Source organism: Felis catus, chromosome A3 (assembly GCF_018350175.1).
Source record: "Felis catus isolate Fca126 chromosome A3, F.catus_Fca126_mat1.0, whole genome shotgun sequence".
Taxonomy (NCBI): Eukaryota; Metazoa; Chordata; class Mammalia; order Carnivora; family Felidae; genus Felis; species Felis catus.
The window spans coordinates 36464245-36484825 of NC_058370.1; the positions used below are offsets into that span (position 1 = coordinate 36464245).

General features: G+C 49.8%; 1 protein-coding gene and 1 long non-coding RNA gene across 3 annotated transcripts in view; one reads left to right on the forward strand and one right to left on the reverse strand.

Annotated features, from left to right (window-relative positions):
* The window catches only part of JAG1 (jagged canonical Notch ligand 1), a 36137-nt gene extending 15792 nt beyond the window's left edge, over positions 1-20345 (reverse strand). For both annotated transcript variants that reach the window (XM_045053878.1, XM_003983784.6), the window contains exons 1-5: positions 19796-20345; positions 19064-19369; positions 10405-10456; positions 4586-4840; positions 2814-2874 (exon numbers count right to left, since the gene is read on the reverse strand). In XM_045053878.1, the coding sequence (XP_044909813.1) occupies positions 2814-2874; positions 4586-4840; positions 10405-10456; positions 19064-19369; positions 19796-19876 (755 nt within the window). In that variant the 5' untranslated portion in view covers positions 19877-20345. The remainder of the gene's footprint in view (positions 1-2813; positions 2875-4585; positions 4841-10404; positions 10457-19063; positions 19370-19795) is intronic.
* On the forward strand, positions 9043-16625 carry LOC123384371. The gene is made up of 2 exons (XR_006595378.1): positions 9043-9663; positions 16303-16625. It is a non-coding gene; the product is annotated as an uncharacterized LOC123384371 (long non-coding RNA).
* Positions 20346-20581: the final 236 nt, after the last annotated feature.

Consider the following 20581-nt stretch of genomic DNA (forward strand, 5'->3'; position numbering starts at 1 on the left):
GGGAAGAACTGCCACCACCCTCCCCCACCCCCAACCACTCAGCTGTAACTCTGGAAAACAAGCACCCCCAAGAAGGGAAAGCTTTCCGTTTCCAGAGAGCTGGAGGCAGGCTAGCAAATCCTTGTCATGGGAAAATTATAGGGATCCAGCTAATAGCTAATCACCCACGGCCAAGAGTCAACTTAACCCCTGAGAACACTGACTAACCACTTCCTAACTTCTACAAACAAGCCATCCACACCCCAGTTCAAAGAACCACCAGAATGCGTGGTTTGAAATGAATCAGACAGAGGATTTGGCTTTATGTAAAACAGAACATTAGTCTAAATGACAAGTGACCATTCAGAGGAGTAAAGAAAAAAATCTGGCAGAAATTTCGTTAAGAAAGTGGGACACTTAAGTTCGTGGGAGTTGGGGGGGGGCAGGGTTCATTCAGTAAAAGATGAATATTCCTAGCTTGAAATATTAAGAGGGAACTGATTTGGAAATAGCAGTATTTCTTACTGTCTTCTTACTCCCTTCCAAATTAGGGATCAGTACACCTCTTCCATTTGCCTAATAAAAGCAAGAAGAGGCAGCTGAGGACCCAACCTCACCTCTTAATTAATGAGCGCTGGATCCCCAAGCATAAAAAAGAAACCACAAGAGGCCACAGATGACTTCAAAAGAAAACAAATAAAAATACTGACCCTAAAGAGGCATCCACAAAGTTATCCCAGTTAAATAATCTATGATTAAGGTTCTCATGAGAATTTGAAGTGACTGTCTTCATATGATGATTCATCATTAAGTTTGATATTATTGGCAGGCTTGCAATAAAGCAAGCATGTGCAACCAGGAGAAGGAATCTCAGTCTACTTGGGAACAACAAAACCAGTAAAGGTTTCTCATGTGAGGATAAAAACAAACAAACAAACAAACAAAAACACCTCTGTAATACATAATCCAAAAGACAACTTACAGGGTAACTCGCCATTCAGCTATTTCTGGAGCAGGACACAACCTGAACCTCCTGGGCTAGAAGGTTCTGTTTTGATTTTCCTTCAAGGTAGGCAGAACAAGATGGGCTGAGGAGACTATGCAAATGACGTGTGGGAAAGTCGCACCTTAAGTAAATAAGGGCACCGGTGCGTGTCTGGGCAGGGAGTGGGAGGGGAGACTTCGAAAGAGAAAGGGCTAAATTCTGGAAACAAAGCCTGTTGTTCTGGCTGGGAGGGCCCTCCCCTGCGCAGCAGCATGCCTATTCTGATGACAGCAGCAGAAATCATGGTCGGACTCCGCTGATACCCATCTGAGCTCTGCACGCGGAGCAGGCCCAGAGTGGCTAATAGCGCTGCTGATCTGACTTTCTCCAGGACACCCTTAATTATGAAGAGCACAGGTAGGTGGATTCCTGCTCAACCTTTGACAGCAATGCTGTTAAATACTACCATCAGCTGCCACCATGGGGCTTCATATGCGAACCCACCCAGCCTTCCAGAAAATAAACTTTTCTCTCAAGTGTCAGAAGAGACAACTTCAGGTCAGCCTGGTTTTACTGGACTTCCAGCTGCCTTGGTTCTCACTTCAGTGTCAAGCCTCAGAGCTCAGTGTCCCCCCTGCATGGGAGGGGAACAGATGCCGTGGTGGAGCCATGAAGGTAAAGACCACAGAGAATTCCCTGTAGAGCGGCAGTCCTCAAAATACACTCACTTGGTAGGCTCTTCAAAATGCAGATTCTTGGGCCAACCCCTGGACTGGGGTTCAGTGGGTGGGGGGCAGTACCCAGGAATCTGAATTTTGACGGTTCCCCGTCACTTCAAGGGAATTCTGACTTGAGTACTGAGGTTGGGGGCAGTGACTCCCAAAGTCCGGTCCCACCAGCAACAGCAAAAGCACTGGGGAGCTTGTTAGAAATGCAGAGACTTGGGCCCACCCAGACCTATGGAATCAGTCTCTGCATTAGAACAAGAGCCCCAGGTAACATCTGTTTGAGATGCACTGGTTTAGATTGTTTTATATGCTTCCCTTGGCTCAAACCAGGGTGGCGTCTGGGGCAAAAATGAGAGGCCCCAGGGATCCTTTTGGTGTCACCCTCAATCTGCTAATCCTGAAGATTTGGGAGGAAGGAGAGTAAAGTGGGAGATTGTGTCAAAATGCCACAGACACCAACACTATTTCCTGAAGGAAGCCTTTCCTAAATGGGCATAATGTACATTTCAAGAAGGCTCCAAAAACTGTAACTGTGAGCCAGTCGGGGTGGGTCTCTGGCTTCTGCATTGTCCGGGACCATAAAAGAACAGACTTCAAAGGCCAGCAGCAAAAGTCTACATTCATCAGGCTCAACTGACAAGATTCCAGCGCAGCCATTAACCTCTCAGCACCGGCCGGCTCCCGCCTGCAAAGGGGCCAGGAGATTGTACTAATCCCATTCTAAAGAATGCTCCGCTGTCCCCTATTGATGGGAAAAGTGGGGGAGGGCTAGGAGATGGCAAACAAGGTTGGGGGAGGAGACAGACTCAAAGAAACCCACATCCCTCCACCTCATCCATTAGCACTTTAAGGGGAAGATTATAAAAACGTGTTATCAATTTACAGAACAGTTAATACATGAAGTCACTGACTATGCCCATAAGAGTTTTTTTTTTTTTTTCCAAGAGAGAAGTGTGCACATTCCACCAGACAGCTGGTATAATTTAATAAGCTTCGGATGTGCCTATTTGAATTTTTTTTTAAAGCTTTCTTGCCCTCCAAAGAAAAAGAGGCGTATTCACAATAAATTCAGTCCCTCTCTTGCATTAAAGAATTAAAAGATAATAAGTCTAGTCATTTACCTGCAGTCACCTGGGAGTTTGCAAGACCCATGCTTGGGGCTACAGCCCTGTCGGCAAATAGCTGTAAAAAAACACAACACAGAAGGATGTGTCAAGCACATGGTTTCGTGCACCACCACCATCATGAGAATGGCCTAGTGCATTAAGCCTACAAAATCCACGATTTTAAGAGATCTCATGTCAAGTCCATTGTAAGGAGAGGAAGATGGGAGGTGCCCAAATAGCAAATCCAGCTTTAAACTTCAAGGCCGTGCTAGCAGATCTTCAAAACATGATCCTACTCAGAAACAAAATGCAGGCAAGTTGATGGGGGAGGGGGATCTTCATCCAGTCTGTCTAAACAATAGCTACCCTGCTCCCTGTCAGTTCCCACCCTCTCCAAGAGAACAGGAGCTGTGATCCTTCCTCATCTCAACCACTCAGTCCCATCCCAGCACATTCAGATGAGCTCCAGCCTTCTTAACCCCTACATCACCATCCCCTAGAATGCCTGATGTCTCAAAAATCCCATGGGACCAACAAAGCCAAGCAGGCTGGCTTCATTTGGCAGGCTAATCGGGGGGCCAGCTCTGGTGGCACTTCTGTGAAGTAGCCTCACAAAGCAATTCTGCTTCCTTGATTAAAAGAAAAAAATTTGAACAGATGGTAAGAAATACTACACATGGTTTTTAAGTAATTGTTACTGATTTTTAAAACACCAACTACTATACGTTTATCAATTCATTTATCTGGATCCCGGAAATGCCATCCTTTAAAAATTCTAGTTATTTAAGAAAAGTCCAGGAGACCTGAAGATTCGTCTTCGTCCCACTCCTTAGTCACAATTCAAAAACTCCCTTTTTGGGAATATCTTGAAAGAATTTACCAAATTATGTGAAATTAGCAGAGGACATTGAAGTTTGTGAGGGCCTAGTCTGGTCAACTAGACTTACCCATTTGCAGTGAATTAGAAGCTTTGTAAAGGTAAAGACCACAGATAATTCTGTGAACATCTGCGTCTGTGTACTAACTCACTGAATCTGGGCAGAAGGGCTGGGACAGCAGACAGCACATCTAAAAGCCTGCACTACTGTGGATGGGCCCAACTCTACACAAGTAGGAAAGCTCAGGTTCACCACTCACCTCCACCCCTCAATGCCACGGCCCCCACAGATGCACAGTGAAAGCTTGCTGTAAGGCCACCCTGAGCTCAGGGGCTGTCATTTCCTACAGGATCATAGGTTCAGGCACTGAGCTAGCCCTGTCCCATGTGGCATCTGTTTTAGGTCAGGTTCCCTTAGAAGCAGAGCCTGAGAAAGGGATTTGGGTACAGGAGAAGGGAACTGAAGGCAGCAGATGGAGGCAAGGGAAGGAGCTGAGCAGGGGTCTCAGCTGGAGTCTGGCTTCAACCTGATCCCAGGGGAAGCCCTGGAGTGTGAACGGAAGCACACAGTGCCAGCAGGGCTGGCCTTTGTACCCCCAATCCAGTCATTCACAGACTGTGAGCAGTAGGGAAGGGGCAGGGAGTGGCTGTTTGGCCAAGGACAATGCTCCAGAGAAGAAACAGCTGTGAGCTGTTAGCAGCCAACATTCAGCAGTGGGGGCGGGGATGAGGGCACCAACAGCATCTTCTGTGCTCGGCATCTTTATGCCTCAGGCCTAGAAAACAGACCAAATATCCCCCCTACCCCACACTACCTGAGACAGCCACTTGACCCAGCGTGGAGAGAACTGGACACCAACAGCGACAGCCACTCCCAGCCTATTAACCCACCCAGCACAGGCCCACACACCTTTGTTACATTCGGGGCCCATCCAGCCCTCCATGCAAGTTTTGTTGCCATTCTGGTCACAGGCATAGTGTCCAAAGAAGTCATCTCTGGGTCGGCAGAACTTATTGCAGCCAAAGCCATAGTAATAGTCATCACAGGTGACGCGGATCTGATACTCGAAGTGGGCAATCCCTGTGTTCTGCTTAAGCGTCTGCCACTGCCTGCTGGGGTTTATCATGCCCGAGTGAGAAGCCTTTTCAATAATGCTGTCAGGCTCTAGAGGCAGGGGGGAAAAAACAAACACACACCAACAATAAAAAAAAGCACTGATTGCATTAACATTCACATCAGAGCCTTCTTCCCTGACCATTTTGCCTACTTTTAATAACTAAAACCCATGTGGTATAAAATTCAAACAGTACAAAAGGACAGAAAAATGAGAAGTGTGTCCCCCTCCCCAGAAGCCTACACATTTATTTACCCTTTTTAATGGGTGCGTAGTTCACAATCTGGGAATAAAATGAAATACATTTTTCCCTAGTTCCTCACATATGTGCATTTAGGTTATTTTGGCCTTTTACAATTAAGCAAAGCCACAAAGAACATCCTTGAAACTGTCTGTCCATGTGCCTGGTTCTAGTAGTAAGAGACACCCTAGAAACGGAGTGCTGAGTCAGAAGACAGCACAACCCATCACTCCCATCCGCAGACAACCCCAAACAGCCATGAGTGATGCCATCAACCTGTCCTTCTCCCTGCACAGGAAACTGGGTTTCCCAACAGCAATGCCAACATAATATACTATCAAACTTTCTGATCTTTGCCTGATAAGGAGAGAAGTAGCTCTTATTTTAATTAGCATTTAATTAAGTGATGGTGAGCACCCCTTCACGTGGTTACAAAGCCATTTGTATCTGTTCCTGTGAACTGTAACCTGTTTCTCTCCCCTGCCAAGTTTTCTATTGCGTTATTGGTCATACCAATTTGCAAAAGCTCTTTACGTATTCTAGAAAGCACCTTATCCCAGGTAAAGGTTAGCCATCTTTCTCTTCTGGTTTTAGAGTTTCGTGTCTTGCTTTAGAAAGACTTTGCCTACTTCAAACTCTTCATTGGAGCCGAGGGGTAGAGTTACATTCTTAAGAAGTGATAAATTTGCCACCTTTTAAGCTTGCACGTGTACCTCAAACTTGATGCGTTTCACCTTTCACCTTTGCCCAGAAGGCACACGGGAAAGTAACGCACCCTAGTTTAGCGACAGGTAGACTGAGGGTTTTTCTGAGCCGAGTCATGCTCTTTAAAAGGTGCCCATTGAAAATAAACATGCCCAGAGCTCAAGCAGCTCTCAAGAGAAATAAGAAGTGGTCCCTGCCCTGAGGTCACTTATAATCTAGTCTCAGAAGAGACAGGTACGAAAATAAATCCAAACACTGGGTGCCAGGAATCCAGGGGAGGGCTGTGAAAAGGAAGCAAGGCACTAAGCACCCCAGCCTGGTCTTGTTTGTTTTCTTAAACCTGCCAACACCAACCCTTCATCGCCTTGTCAAATTCAAGGCCACCTTGGAGAGACAGTATTAGGACCTACTAGCAATGTCTGTGATTTTTACCCACCCACACCCCTGTTTTTCTAGGCTCAGGGCCTGTGCTCATTTACAAGGTTATACAAACCCAACAGGTGACCAAGAAAGGAGGCGCTCCTGGGGTGGGGGGGGGGCTTCATCCACATGACTCCCAGCTTCACCCCAGGGTCAACCCTCTGGGTTTAACTGCCATGTGGGCAGGACAAGCCTTGAACAAGCCCACACACCTGCAGACTTACACCCCAGCACACACAGAACCACTTGCAGATAACACTTTACTAACATTAAGTTTTGCAAATAAACACAGGCCAAAGAATGACAAAAATGTCCTTCCATTAACTGTATGTTTGCTCTGCTGGTTTAATTTGAAAATGTAGCAAGCTATTACCACGTGATTATGAGTTCTGCATAAAGGAATTACTTAAACACATGGCTCAAAGACCTCCAGCATCTCTCAGGCAGGTAACGACAACAAACAACTGAAACAGGAGTCCGGGCCCAGGCGGACAGGTTGTTTCCAGTAGTTCAGTATACTTTCCTCCCATTTCTAGGAGATGGGAGAACAATCATTTCAGAATCCTCAGAATCCTCGATGTGGCTAACAGATCTGTAGACCTACCCTCACACCTGTGTGAGCTCCCAGGCAGCTCCCAGGCAGGGAGTCAGGTGCGTCTAGGGCATGCTTTCTGGCATTTGGGTTACAAGACAGCCAGTTTGCTGCCTGCTTCTTCTAAGCTGCTGTCACCTGAATCCTACTTCCTCTCAGCTTGGGGCACAGAAGTGCATCTGGGGTAGTTCACTTGGGAGTCCAGCTTCAGGACTGGAGAAGGACATTAACAGACCCTCCTGAGACCTTAGCTGTGTGAAAGTGGAGCACAAAGCCTGCCCCGCTGCCCCCCAGCCTTGCAGGCCATGGAGGTAATGAGGTGAGTCTGAGCATAACCCTGGGGCCACACTAACCCATAAACCTGCTAGACAGGAGCGTAGCCAAGATGGTGAAGCTAGAAGGAAAACCTGGTCTAAGTATGCCGGTTTGTGTTCACGTATCTACGGAACAGTCCCATACACTGAAACCATCTGTACAGGAGAAAAAGGAAAAATCTGTACCCTTATGTAGTACAGTTTTGAAACATAATGGAAATGACCTCGGAGGACTGATGCCAGGAGCGCCAGGCTCAGACAGCACTCTCTAACACACAGACAGTACCTGGGCTTTGTCAGGGCCAGGCTCTCTCTGCAGAGCTGATGGGAGAAGGAATTCTCGGTCCTAAACCTCAGGGCTCTGCCTCTAATCTGAAGACAGGATATCTCCAACTTGTTTGGCCCTCGAAGAGTAGCCAACTCCATCTGGGTTGCTATACAACCTTAGCCTCTGCCCTAATGCAGTACAGTCCCATGGGAGGGACAGAGATTGAAGAGAGTAAGAAGCAAAACCTTCCAGCCTACATGAGTAGCACATGCAAAGGCCCTGTGGCAGGACAGAATGTGATGGTGCATTTGAGGACAGAAAGGTGACTGGTGGGATAGGACCAGAATATGGATATGATAGAGGACAGTGTGGCATGCAGGCTGGAGCTAGCAGCGAAACAAGATGGCTGTGCAAGACCTTTTGGGCCACACAGAGATGTGTCCCAAGACTATCAGGAAGCCACCAAGGGGCTCTCAGTGAAGATGATAATCGAATCAAATCCAGATGTATACCAGGACCTAATAGAAGATACTATGTTGATCATATTTCAGGTAAAAAAAAAAACGAAACACTCTCAAAAGACCAGGATGGCAGAAGAATGGAGGAAGCATGGGAGGTGGACGGGAGTAGATATGGATGGACTAATGTGGTCACTAGTGTAGGAGTTCAGGTGTTAGCAGATGGGGACTTGGACCAGGACAGTGGCAGGGGATGTGGCGAGAGGTGGCAGGATTCCAGTGAACTGTTGGGAGAGATTTTCAGAACTTGGAGGTGGATTAGATATGGATGCTATGGATGCTCCCTTAGAAAGGGAGGTACACAGGGTGTCTTCCAGATTTCTGGCTCATGGTTCTACGTGTTGAAATGCCGGTGCCAGTCATCCATGAAGGGCCCTAGGCAGGACCTCATCTGAAGAGAGAAGATGCCAAATTTGTTTCTGAACGTGAATTCAAGATCCCTTGGAAGCATCGTAAAAAGAGACGCTAGCCAGGTCACGATCTCGCGGTACGGGAGTTCGAGCCCCGCGTCGGGCTCTGGGCTGATGGCTCAGAGCCTGGAGCCTGTTTCTGATTCTGTGTCTCCCTCTCTCTCTGCCCCTCCCCCGTTCATGCTCTGTCTCTTTCTGTCCCAAAAAATAAATAAACGTTGAAAAAAAAAAATTAAAAAAAAAAAAAAAGAGATGCTGAATAAACAAGTGGATAAAGCATTTCCTCCTCTCGGGTTCACAAAGGGACCATGCAGTCACCTACATGTACTGGGCATCCCATGACTTTGTGGCCATTCCTTTCTTCAAGGGTAGAGGTCTGAAGTTCTTTATCCCTGCCCTAAGCCCTTCTTGTGCTGTTCCATGGACTTACTCTCTCCCCAGCGAGGAGATACCCCAGAATCCAAAACCAGGGCCACTCTGAAATGTAGACAACCATGGGCAGCTCTAGATGGGCATCTGCTTCCCAGGGGCACAGCTACCTGACCTGTGGGGTGATGGAAGGCCCAGGAAGGGCCCTGTAGGTGCTAGAGGGTCAGTGTCCTGATCCAGCTCTTACCATGAGCCAGGATCTCAAGGATGTTCACTTTATCAGACTGTTCTAACATCCAAAAGGGAAGAGAAAAGAGGACCACATGTGCACCAGAGGCTCTCTGGTCTATTTCCCTCCGTCCCCAGCTCCGAGTCTTTCCCATGCTTAGTTACCATTGTGACCAGGTCACAGTGACACAACACTCAACGTTTGTGTTGTGGGGAGGGAGGAGAGAACAAAACGGTGTCTGTGACCCTGACTGGTCATATGACCCACAACCAAGGCTGGTTACCACCCTCCCCTCCTACCACACCACAGTGGGACAGGGGTGCCCCTCGGAGAGGAAGGCCACAGATCTGGGTTTTGGATGTCAAAGCAAGAAGGGGGATCCAAATGGCCTGGAGCCTCTGGCTCACCAGGGCTCAGCAAGGGCTATGTGGCCCCCAGTGGCCCAACAAGCCATATGCAGCCTGAAGCAGCCTAGCAGGTACCAAGCCTCCAATGTGCCCACTCTGGGCATGCACCATTCTCAGATTCAATTAAAAAAAAAAAAAAAAAAACATGATGAGAAAATGAGGGGAAATATTAGCAGCAGCAAAAACAAACAAAAAAACCCAAATAAAACAAACAAAAGAAAAAAAACCACAAAGAAAGGGTGAGTTAGAGAAGCAAAAGGGATGAGACATTCAGAGAATGGAGGGCAAAGACAAAATGTTGGATCAACCCTTCCTCCCGCGCAGACTAAGGAATTTCAACGTGAATCACATTTTCCCAGGACGATCCTCCCAGCAAAAACGGAATGCACAGTTACTGCAGGTGAGAGAAAACACTTTTAAGTTACATGTAAGGAGCAAAGACTACACTTTATAAGCCAGGCTGCTGCCAGTTCCAGACACAGCCTCAGTGGCTTCCCCACCAAAAGCCACCCCTCAAAGCTCTGAAAAAGCAGCCTGCACTGAAACAGTCATCTTTCAGAAGGGGCCAGGCAGGTGTGGTACCTGTGAGGCTCTGGGACTCCACTTCAATGAAAGGTCTGTGGTGCACAGTGTGGGAAAGAAACCCTGACTGCCTAGAAGCTCACCTGCCCACCAAGTGAAATTCAAGGTCGGCCTTTAGATTTAGAGCCCAGCGCCACCTCCGCAGGCTTTATCTTTCCGATGAGAGATTAAACACTCACTTAAAGTTTAAATGGACTTTTAAAAAGTCACCACTTTGATCCTTTAGCAGTCTACAAGGTTTTAACGTTGTAAAACCATTAAGATCTCTATCCCAACGATAATCTAGGTCCCTTAGTCAGGGACTGAGTTAACAGGGAATCTGTCCTGGCCACTTAATGTTCCAAGCGAACGTTCTGGGAAGGTTATGGAAAAGACTCCGTGGAGCAGTTTGCCCTGGAGTAGGGGCCCTGGGGTAGGGACCCAGGAGGCAGACGGCAGGGAGTGGTACAAGTCCTCTGAAGCATTCAGGAGACAGATTCAGCTCGGACACTGCTGTACTCCAAGCACTGTGCTTCCACAAAGACGCACCCAGAGAAAAGCCCCTTGCCGTGATACTTACGGAGAGTGTCATTGCTGGAATCCCACGCCTCCACAAGCAAAGTGTAGGACCTCTGCAACACAGATAAACAACAGCTTAGTATTCAGAAATAGAGGTCAGGGCCCAAATGTCTACCTTGCTTGGCCTCCCCACACACTCTGCCAAACAGAACCACAAAGCCAAAGTGACAACTCTGTTTGCTGTGGAATGGAGGTCACCCAACTCCCCTCCCTGGCACCCACCCTCAGGTTGATGCTTTCACCTGGTGGGGGCCCACCGTGGTCAGTCAGGGCCGTTGTACGCAAGCAGCCCAAAGTCATCATGAGGAAATACCACCTCCCTATATGTGAATACTATACGGTTTTCCAAAACTTTCCAGACCCTAACTCCAGTGCATGAGAAAAACACACAAAGAATTTATTCTAAGCTAACCTAACCAGGTATTTGTACCGGGGGAGGGGAGGCCCCCTCATCCAGTGAGGAGGGCTGGCTATTGCTAAGGTTACACTTTGGGCCCCGGTGGGGCAGTCCCTAGGGAGGCCCCCTTTTCCTTTTCAGAACCCCTTTGAAAGCCCTGTCTGTGTGAGACCATCTCAGCTCCCACAAGTATCAGGTGACTCTAGGAAGCAGGAGGGGGTAGGTGCAAAGAGACTAAGACAAAGGCGGTGACCTAACTTGGGGTGTTTAGGGGGCAGACTCTGGGGACCAGAGTACAAAAGGGAGAAATAATCACACACCCATGGGTTATAGCTATTGACGGACTTATCTGTCAATAAGATCTAACATTCCAGGAATAATCAGAGTCCACTAACTAAACAAATTCCCTGGACACTGGCAGGATGCCAGCTATTATACTGAAGGCACCTTTTATCTTCCAGGTTTATCTCAGAATTCTACCTCCCCCCCCAAATCCAAACCATTAGCAAATTCCCGCTTTTACTCAAATCTTCATTTGTAATTTAGAATGAGGTCAGTCTCACAAAACAGCAGGGTTTAAATAAACCTGCTATCTTGAAGCTGGAGAAATAGATGGGGGTTGGGGGGAGCACATGAGCCCTTCCTCCGTGTCCCTGAGCTGTCACTGTCAGATACCAATGCATCGGAAATAGTGTGCATTTCTCAAATAATCCCGTGCCACCAGACACACAGCCACCATGAGAAGGCACCCACAAGGTGAAAGCAAAAATGGAAGATGAGAGGAAAAAAAAAAAAAGAGCTTCATTCATAACTCTAGACAAGCTTACTGTTCAGAGACACAGCATGCCGTCTCTGAATATAAAAATATCTTGTGATAGACCCTGCTTTGGAATTCAGCCGAAATATGTTTCATACTCAAAGCAGAGCCGGATTCCATTTCGTTCACTGATAACTGTGGGAAAATGCTCTGAAAAGCAAGCAAAACCAGGCAAGCCGGGGCACATACCCAGCCTTCTCCTGTTTGGTGGCCACGGGTCCAAATTCATTGTTGTCATCGTTAATATTTTATTAGTCAAAGTTACATCTTATTTACAGCCTCTAAGTTTCCTGGGACTTCCTACAAATTACAGGACTCTTCCCTGAGAGCAGCAAGAAATTACATTTCTCTACTGATTGGAGGTGAGAGCCAAATCCAAATGAGGCCAGATGTGTATTCTGTATAATTAAGCCCTTCGTTTGCTGGCCATGTTGAGACCCACGTTCTACACTTCCATGTATTGTTGTAATTAATCCTGATTAAATGCATTGATATCCACATTTCTGACAGACTTGCACAAGCACTAAACACCTAACATCCACAAACCCCACAGAAAGGAGAAGGCGTGCCAGGACTAAGCTGGCATGACAGTCTTAACCCTGCTTAATGAATGCTCAAAGAAGGCAGCATCCTTCAAACTTGCACAAGAACCTGGAAGACCAAGCGGTGTACCTGGCTCATCCTCACCAGAACTGGTGAGACCTCAGGAGTTGCTGACCAACACCACACAACCCTGAGGGTTGGGTGGCACAGAGTTCTGGACAGGGAGTGTCCTGATCTTCCGTGAACTGCCTTCTTGGTGGTGGACATGGGGTTTGGGCTGGGGGCTGCAGCACTGGCAACAAGGCCTTGCCAAAAAAGAAAGAAAAAGCCCTGGGCCATCTCTCTTTCTGGTTTCGGAGAAGGACTTATGGTTCTGGGCCTCACCTCCTGGAGCAGGAGGATTCCTCCCACCCAGCCTTCAGAAGAAAGGATTCCCTCCAAGGCCCCTATTAGGAGGCCCTCTTACCTCCCACTCCATCCCCACACTATAGATCAACAATCAAGATAATTTGGTAATGATTATTACTTGCTAGGAACTTTAATTTTTCCCAGGCCCACGCTTGACCTCTGTACATCCCAGAATATACTTCCAGACTCCAAGATCCAGACCACGCACGCACTTTATACCATCCTATGAAGCCAGTACCAGGCCAAAAATCAGATGCAATCTGCTATGATCTTGTCACACCCAATTTGTCACTGCAAATCTGACCCTCTCCCCCGACAGCAGAGGCCAACTCACTGGGCATCCCCCACCAATGGCTCGGGGAGGGGGTGCCAGGCCAGATGATGGGCAAGTGTTCCGACTCAAGCTCCTATGAAAATACCACCCACGAGAATCACAAATAGCAAATACCGGGATTTTTCTTGGTTTCAAACTACAAAAGTAAGACTAGAAGAATCCCCTGCTTTCATCTCTTCTCTTCAATCTCCCCAGAACAACAGCCTGGGGGGCAAAGCAGGAGGGATGGGCAGCTAACACAACTTCAGCCTGGGCCTGTGCCCCTTCCCACCTCCAGGCCCAGGGGATGCTGGCAACAGTGGCTGGTTCTTATTCTCGTGCAGCAGGAAAGAGGGACAGCCAGCTTTCAGAAGGACTTCCGCAGCCTTTTACCTAAAGGAGGGCCCCAACTTCGAAATCCCAAGGCATCCCAGGATCCCAAGGGCCTCTTCCCGCCCCGGGCACCGTGGCTGCGGGAGGGCTGTGTTCTGCGCCCATCTGACTCCTCGGTGGTTACCTTGGCACCGGGCAGAGTGGTAAGCACTTAATTGCCACATTAAGAAGGGGGATGTAAGAAACAAAGGTAATTGTGTTGGCAGCTGGGAGCTTCCTTTTCCTGGCAACAGCGGCAGCCAAACCAAGCCCTGAGAAGAGGCTGCTTCCATTCCTGCCAAGCTGACGGACACAAACAAACCGCCATCCAAACGGCACGCGTGCGGCGTCCAAAACCCCAGGCCACCGCGACAGGCGGCCGAGGAGCGCACACCCTGGGAATGCCCGATGTGCCCAGGGGGCCATTGTGCGAGTCAGTCGGCCCCCGGGTTTGTCTGGGGCCCTGTACTCTGCTGACTCAACTGTCGCTTCCTGTCGCAGGCCCTGTATTAGCAGTATTTTTGGAGAGGCCGCATTATTCTCTGTAATCCTCATTTCAGTCAATTCGGCCACACTATTGTCCTGCCTGCGTCTGGGTGGCCACAGTATAAAATATTCCAGTCACAAACATACCAAATAAAGGCTTCAGAGATCGCATGTGTGGGCACACGCACGCTCGCACGAAAAATTCACGTGTCACAGGGCGGTGGTGAGGGGAGGGCCTGAAGAAAGGACAACTTCCCCACAGCATCCAAGCCAAGACAACTTCAGCCATAGACAGCAATTCAGTGTGCAGGGCTTGACATTTCAATAGAGTCCGATCTGGTTACAAAGGGCGATTTTCTCATGAAAGCCCACCTCAAAGACTCACCGAGTGGGCCCCAAAGCTCATATCCAGATTGGAGAGGCTCAATGAGATGCCCCCACCCCCTTTCCCATCATTACCCTTACCTGTTTGAAAAGCATCCCACTGATAATTAAATGCACCAGTTACAAAAGGGTGGCGAGGTTAATAGATAGAATACCGAGAAACCAGCCAAGCACAACCGTCCGGTTCACACAGAGCAAGCCTGAACAAGAAGCCTTTCTACTTATTTACCAAAAGTGCACAAAAACTGGGCTGAGCTGGTAGAGGACTCTGAATGTTGGACTATTTATTGTACCACTTTTAACCACTGGGAGCCATGCTGCACAATTTCTTCCCTGCGCATGCACCACACCAGTGACAAATGTCACCGGCCCCGTAAAAACAAGGGTCACAGGGGCAGGGCAGTCCATGCAATGATCAGAAACCAGCAAGGAAATCACAACACAGCCACTCGGCATCACGGGCCAAGGGAAAGGTGGAACATTTCTGAATGCAAAACTCTATCCCCGCCTCTGCTACCATTCTAGAAAACATGAGAATCATCACATCCTAACACATCTTCCTCAAGTTGAAAAATTGGTTCAACTTATTCTGTTCTGTTCTGTTTTGTTTTTTAAGTATATTTAAAAGCTGGAACCAAGTGTCACTTCTCTCAGCTCAGAACCTAACCTAGAGGGTTAATATGTAGGGGAAGGAACATGCTTATAGAAGTTTACCAAGGGGGGGGGGAATGCTCAGGAACATTTGCTTTTATGGATTATCATGCTTATTGTATGCACATCCAGATATTATGCATTCTTACATTGTAACTAATCTTGAAAAGCCTGACATTGGAACCAAGTTCTGGCCTTTACAATGGGCTGGTGGCTGCTATGAACCCAGTCAAGGCCTCTGTTTACATTCTTGTTTTCAGATCAGGAACATGATCTTTGTTGCCTTGGCTTCATTTTTTCATGAACAACATTTTGTCCACCAAGCTAAACCTTCCACATGCCTTCTATCCAAAGGGTCCCTTACCACTCTTCGCTATAAAGATTTTACGCAGTATTCAGAGCACTGATTCCAGGGAGAGGACATGCCTGAAAGTGGCTGCTGCCACTCCTCCTTATCCATCCAGCTCCCCAACAGCCTTGATGCCAAAAGCTTCACTGTTCTCTACAAATGTTTGGAGTCCCTGTAGAATTATGGGTGTGGAGTTGGTGGGCTGCAAACTCCTATAAGTATTGGAGGTTTGAATAAGTTGCTAAGAAACAACACAACAAGGAGGAAGAAAACACAGAGAAGTTTACACCTAGAAAAGAAAAAAAAATTAAAAACCAAGTACCTTGGCAGAAGGATTTCACGTGGGGAGCAGCCACTCTGAAGACACTTAGCACAAAGTGAGTGCAGCTCTTTCCCCCAAGCCTGGTTTTGCAATACAGACCTGTCATTTCATCACTTTGACATAGGTGTCTGGGAGCAGAAGAGGTTTTCTCCACATAAGGAAATCCCTTGCTCCAAGCCCTTATACTCACATGTGCCGTTTGCATGCATGCATGCATGATATGGCCACATGGGTTGCACACACTGGCTGTAGAAAGGAGCCAGTTCAAATGAGAACCCCATCCCTCCACCTTCTGCGTGTCCACACCACACTTACAGAGGCTCAGGGTCCAGGAAACAACAGAGGGCATAAAGGCAAGGACACTGTCAATTACATTCTGTGATTAACCTTGTGACATCCGATTTACCCAAACCCCTGGCAGTTGCTCAATCAGGCCTTAAGTATAAAGGAGACCAAAGTTGGCATCACTCTGGTATGCAAGAAACACACTTCATTGGATTTTCCTGAAAAATTCAGCTGCTCCCAGCAAGACTTTTATCACTGTCAATGGCATTTAAATAGGACGCCAAAGGAACAGACATCTCAACCACTTCCCCCAAAGTTTCTCTAGATTCAGTTCACTGCAGGGTCTGCAATGGATCAATACAGCGAACTGGGGTTCTGGAGTTCCTAAAAACCTTTTGGGGCTGGTTAGTAGTAACTTCATTAATGTATTCTTATTAAGCAGGTACCACTGGGATTCAGCACTAATTTGGGGGAGGCACGACCTAACCATTTCATTGATTTATAAATGGTTATTCCCAAATCACTTCCCGTTGAGCCCAACTACCTTCCATAATGTATGTTCTTATCACTAGGTCCCCCTGATTGGAGGGTCATAAATCAGGCCAGTTGCTTCAAGTCAAGACCCTGTGAGCAGCACTGGAACGGGGATTAGAAGCCACAGATGAGAACCACAGGCCTGGAGCTGGGGCAGCAGACATCAAATGGAACATAATCAGATACTATCCGATGGGCAGGCCCACCTCTACAGAGCCTCCCACATGGACACTGGAATGTGGACTAGATTTCAAATGTGGCCAAATTATTTCCTCTTCTTCCTCTCTAGAGCACGAACAGTTATTTGATTGGGGTCATAATCCCAAACAAAAGACATGAATTACACCACCTTCCAAACTGACCTACTGTGCACCACGAACCGGGATTCTCCCACTGTCCACACATTTGGGAGGACCCATGTGGACAGTAACTAATTGTAGGGTCAGAGGCTCAAGTGGCTGGAAGTCCAAGGCGGTTTTTTTTTTTTTTTTAAAGACCATATTGTCTTTCCATATTGAATTTTGTACCAAGTTCAGTTTTTACCTATTCAAGAAAGTCAGTTCTAGATAGACATGCTTATTAATATTTAATTGCCAAACTGAACGAAGCTGCACTAACTACGTCAATACCTAAGTGCTTTCACTTCACTTAACACTCACCCTGGAATCATTCTTGAAAGTTACAGACTGTGGTGTTTCTCCAACCACACTCGGGAAAATAAACTAAAACAATACACCTAAACTCCACTTTCTCTTGGGAAGTAAAGCTTATGTTTCACAGCAGGCCTTTTAGGGGGGCAGGGTGGAGACTCATTTATGAGTGATACATGGACTTGGCCCAACTTCAAAAGAACCACACTCAGTGTAGCCCCAGCGTTCTCCCCATTCTAGAAAAGCCGAGAGTCTATTTCATGGTTGGTGACCCGTGGGCCCTGAAACCACAGAAGAGCACCAGCAAATCAATCGTCTCCCTGCCCCACACACGGCTTCCTGCTCATTCCCCATCTAGGGCTCTGCCAAGTGTCAAATGGGGACAGACACACACCTAGGTCACTTTCCAAAGCTAGGCGTGGGGGAGCAAGGCTCCTTGTTCTCATCCAAGCGGTCCTCTGACCCTACTCTCCAAAGTGAGCCTCAGCCAGGCCTGCAGCTTTTCCACATCACTAATAAGATTCCTTTTATGGTCTTGTGAAACGCAAGGGGCTCCGGACTGATCCTCAGGAGGGTGGAACCACCTGCAGGCCCCTTCCCCCTAAACTCCAAACACAAGTTCAAGGGCGGTCAGTATTCACAGTTAACTTGGGCCCAGTCAGATTAGAAAATGCCCAGCCTCTTTAAAGTTCTCCCTAGTAGGGGATTAACAAACAAGATAAACACTCTTTGTAAAATTGAAATCCGGCAACAGACGAGGCGGCCCTCGGTTCTCAGAGAACTCCACATACCACAGGTTTTTATAAGCCCCTTTTAATGGCATGTTTCTGATAACTGTCTTATCTCACCCATGGCAGAGGGCACTTTATAACGCCAGCTCCAGGAAATGTGGGCCTTGAGAGCCACCCCAAGATACACCCACACACCGGCACGCATTCACCAAAGTACCCTCCCTTTCCATCCCCTCCCAGGGATGCGAATCACAGCCCCAGCCTGCGGGTAGGAGGCAGCAGAGTGCACCCCAAGACAGCACGTGGTGGAGAGTATTCCCCTGGGCATTGAGCACCGCTCCCCTCCCCTCCCCCACTCCACCTCGCCACCCACCCTCACAGACTAGGCCAAGCCCCAGTCCTGGCGATGAGCCACACCTCCTGGACAGCAGGAGCTGAGCAGAGGGCACGAGCATTTTCCCCTTTCCTCCCCTTCTGCAATCACACTCATCTTCCTTCTACCCAATTTGGGATGTTGCAAGGGCCTCGTTGCAGAGTCGGCTGGCTGGCCTAGCTGCACCGGGGCGGGGGTCCACGCACTCGCACTCTCAGCGGCCGCCTCTAACAGGCCCCCCCACTTCCAGGCCTTGACACGCCCCCGGAGGCTAGCGGGGGCCGGGCGCCCGCCGGACGAGGGCGTACCCCCGCCCTTCCCCGGGAAGTTTGCAAACACAGCTGGTTCCAGAGCCCGGGAACCGCTGGAAGTGAGGCCACAACGGCTACACCGCGCGGGGGCGAGGGCAGGAAGGGGCCGGCAGGGGGCGGAGGCTCTCGGGTTCACAGCTCCAGCCGCAGCTTGGAGACACCCCCCAACCCCCCACCCGTCTCTGCGGCAGCCGCCCCCGACCCCTTACATTCAGCCCAGAGCGCGTCCCCGCACGCCCCAAATCTCCCGGGGAGCAGCGGGAAATGGGCTCCCCCACACCCTCCAGGAAGGACACGCCCGCCCTCCCAGCCGCTCACGAGAAAGGGGAGGGTGCCGATTTGGACGGCGTTCGAAGGCCAGAACTGCGCCGCGTCGCCTTCCATGGCGCATCAGGTTTAATTGGTTAAGCAAAGATCATCTATAATGAACTCCTAGCTCGGGGCGGGGTCACTCTAGGGCCTTCGTGTTAGTTGCAAGTTTAAACCAGACTTCCTGGGAGCTTTGCCCCACAAACTTCTGTGGGCTCCCCACTTTTGGGCGCTTAGCAAAAAAGCCACGAAGATAGGGCCTGCTGATAAGTAACTATATAGTCTCGGCTGCCCAACACCCCACCCCACCACACTTTTCCAGTTAGCTCGGAGTTTCAAGCCAAGGTCCTTTAAATCCCTCTCGCAAGAGAGAGGCGCGTGGGTACGGACCTCGGCGGGCCTCCCTCACCGCGTAGCCCACTCACCGGCCACGCGAAACTGAAAGGCAGCACGATGCGGTTGCGTTCGTTGCCACGACTGGCCTTGAGATTGAAGGTGTTGCCCCCGATGACAGGAGTGGAGCCCGAGCCGAAGCTGCAGGGCCCCCCGGCCGTGACGCGGGACTGGTACTCCTTGAGGCACACTTTGAAATACGTGTCACACTCGTCGTGGGAGCACTTGCGGTCCCCCGGGTTCCGGACGCCGCCGCAGCAGTTCCCGTTCTGCAGCTCCCCATTCACGTTCTGCATGGACAGGATCTCCAATTCGAACTGGCCGGAGGCCCCGCACACCTGCCGGCGAGGGAGGGAGGGAGGTCAGCGCAGGGGAAAGTTGTTTTCTTCGAGGGTGGAAGTAGCGACTCCCTCCCCGCCCGCCCCGACGAGCCCTCAGCGCCAAGTGAAAATAATTTTGCAAAACTGAGTGCAAGGACTAGACGTGATTCCCGTACAAAAAATGCACGAGTGCAGGAGAAATCCGACGACTGCCCCCGGGGAGAAGAGCGGTGAGAACGCAGCCCCCTGCCCCGCCGGGAGGATACATTTAGGAGGCCGGAGGCTCCCCCAGCCCTGGTGCAGCCTCTCAGGCGCAGGGACCCGGCGGGGAAGCCGAACGCCCGAGGGCTCCCGAGCCCGTTCCAGGCGCCCAACCGCAGGCGTCCAGGGCGCTGCGAGGAAAAGGAGAGGGCGGGCCGGGAGGGAGGCCCGGCGGGCTCCTACCTTGGCTCGCAGGGCGCAGAGCAGGGCGAGCAGGAGGCTCAGGGGGCGCCCGGGCCGGCCGCGCGTCCGTGGGGACCGCATCGCTGCGCCGCGCGCCGCGGGCACTCGGGACGCCGCCGCTGCTGCTCGCGCTGGTGCTCCGACCGGTGCTGCCGCCGGTGCTGCCGTCGCCGCTGCCCCTGCGGCCGCCGCGTCCCGGCTCTAATATACTCCGCCGATTGGAGCATGCACGACTGGAAAACAACACCACTTTTCAAAAGCTCTTTCAAGAGCGGCGCGTTCCAGAAGGCAAAGGGCCCGGCCTCCTTTTATTATTCTGATCGCTTCTTTGAGGCGCTCCCCCTCCTCTTCCACCTCCCGGCTTTCTTTCCTTCTCTCGCGCTCCCCTTCTTTTATTATTATGATTATGCGCAGCCTTTTATTCCCTTTCAGATCAGCTGCTTAGAAAGGAGAGAGGGAGGGGAGAAAAAAAAAAAAAAACGAGCCCAGCTCGCGGGCCGGCCGCAGGTAACACAATGACGCGTGCCCGCCCGGCTCTCGGAGAGGGACTCGGAGAGCCCGTCTGAGAGCAGCGGCCCGGGCTGGCCACCTCTACCCAGCGCGCGGGGCTGGCGCATGCGCGCTTATTAATATTCATGAGGGGGCGTGTCGTGCAAAAGACACGCCCCTTCCCTCCGGTTGATGGGGAGGGGGAGTACTGGGAGGAACTTGGAAGGGGCTGGGGGGCTTAGCGACGCGTGATAAGACCTAGACGTCGCAGGGCCCAGCGCACACCCTCGTCCTCAG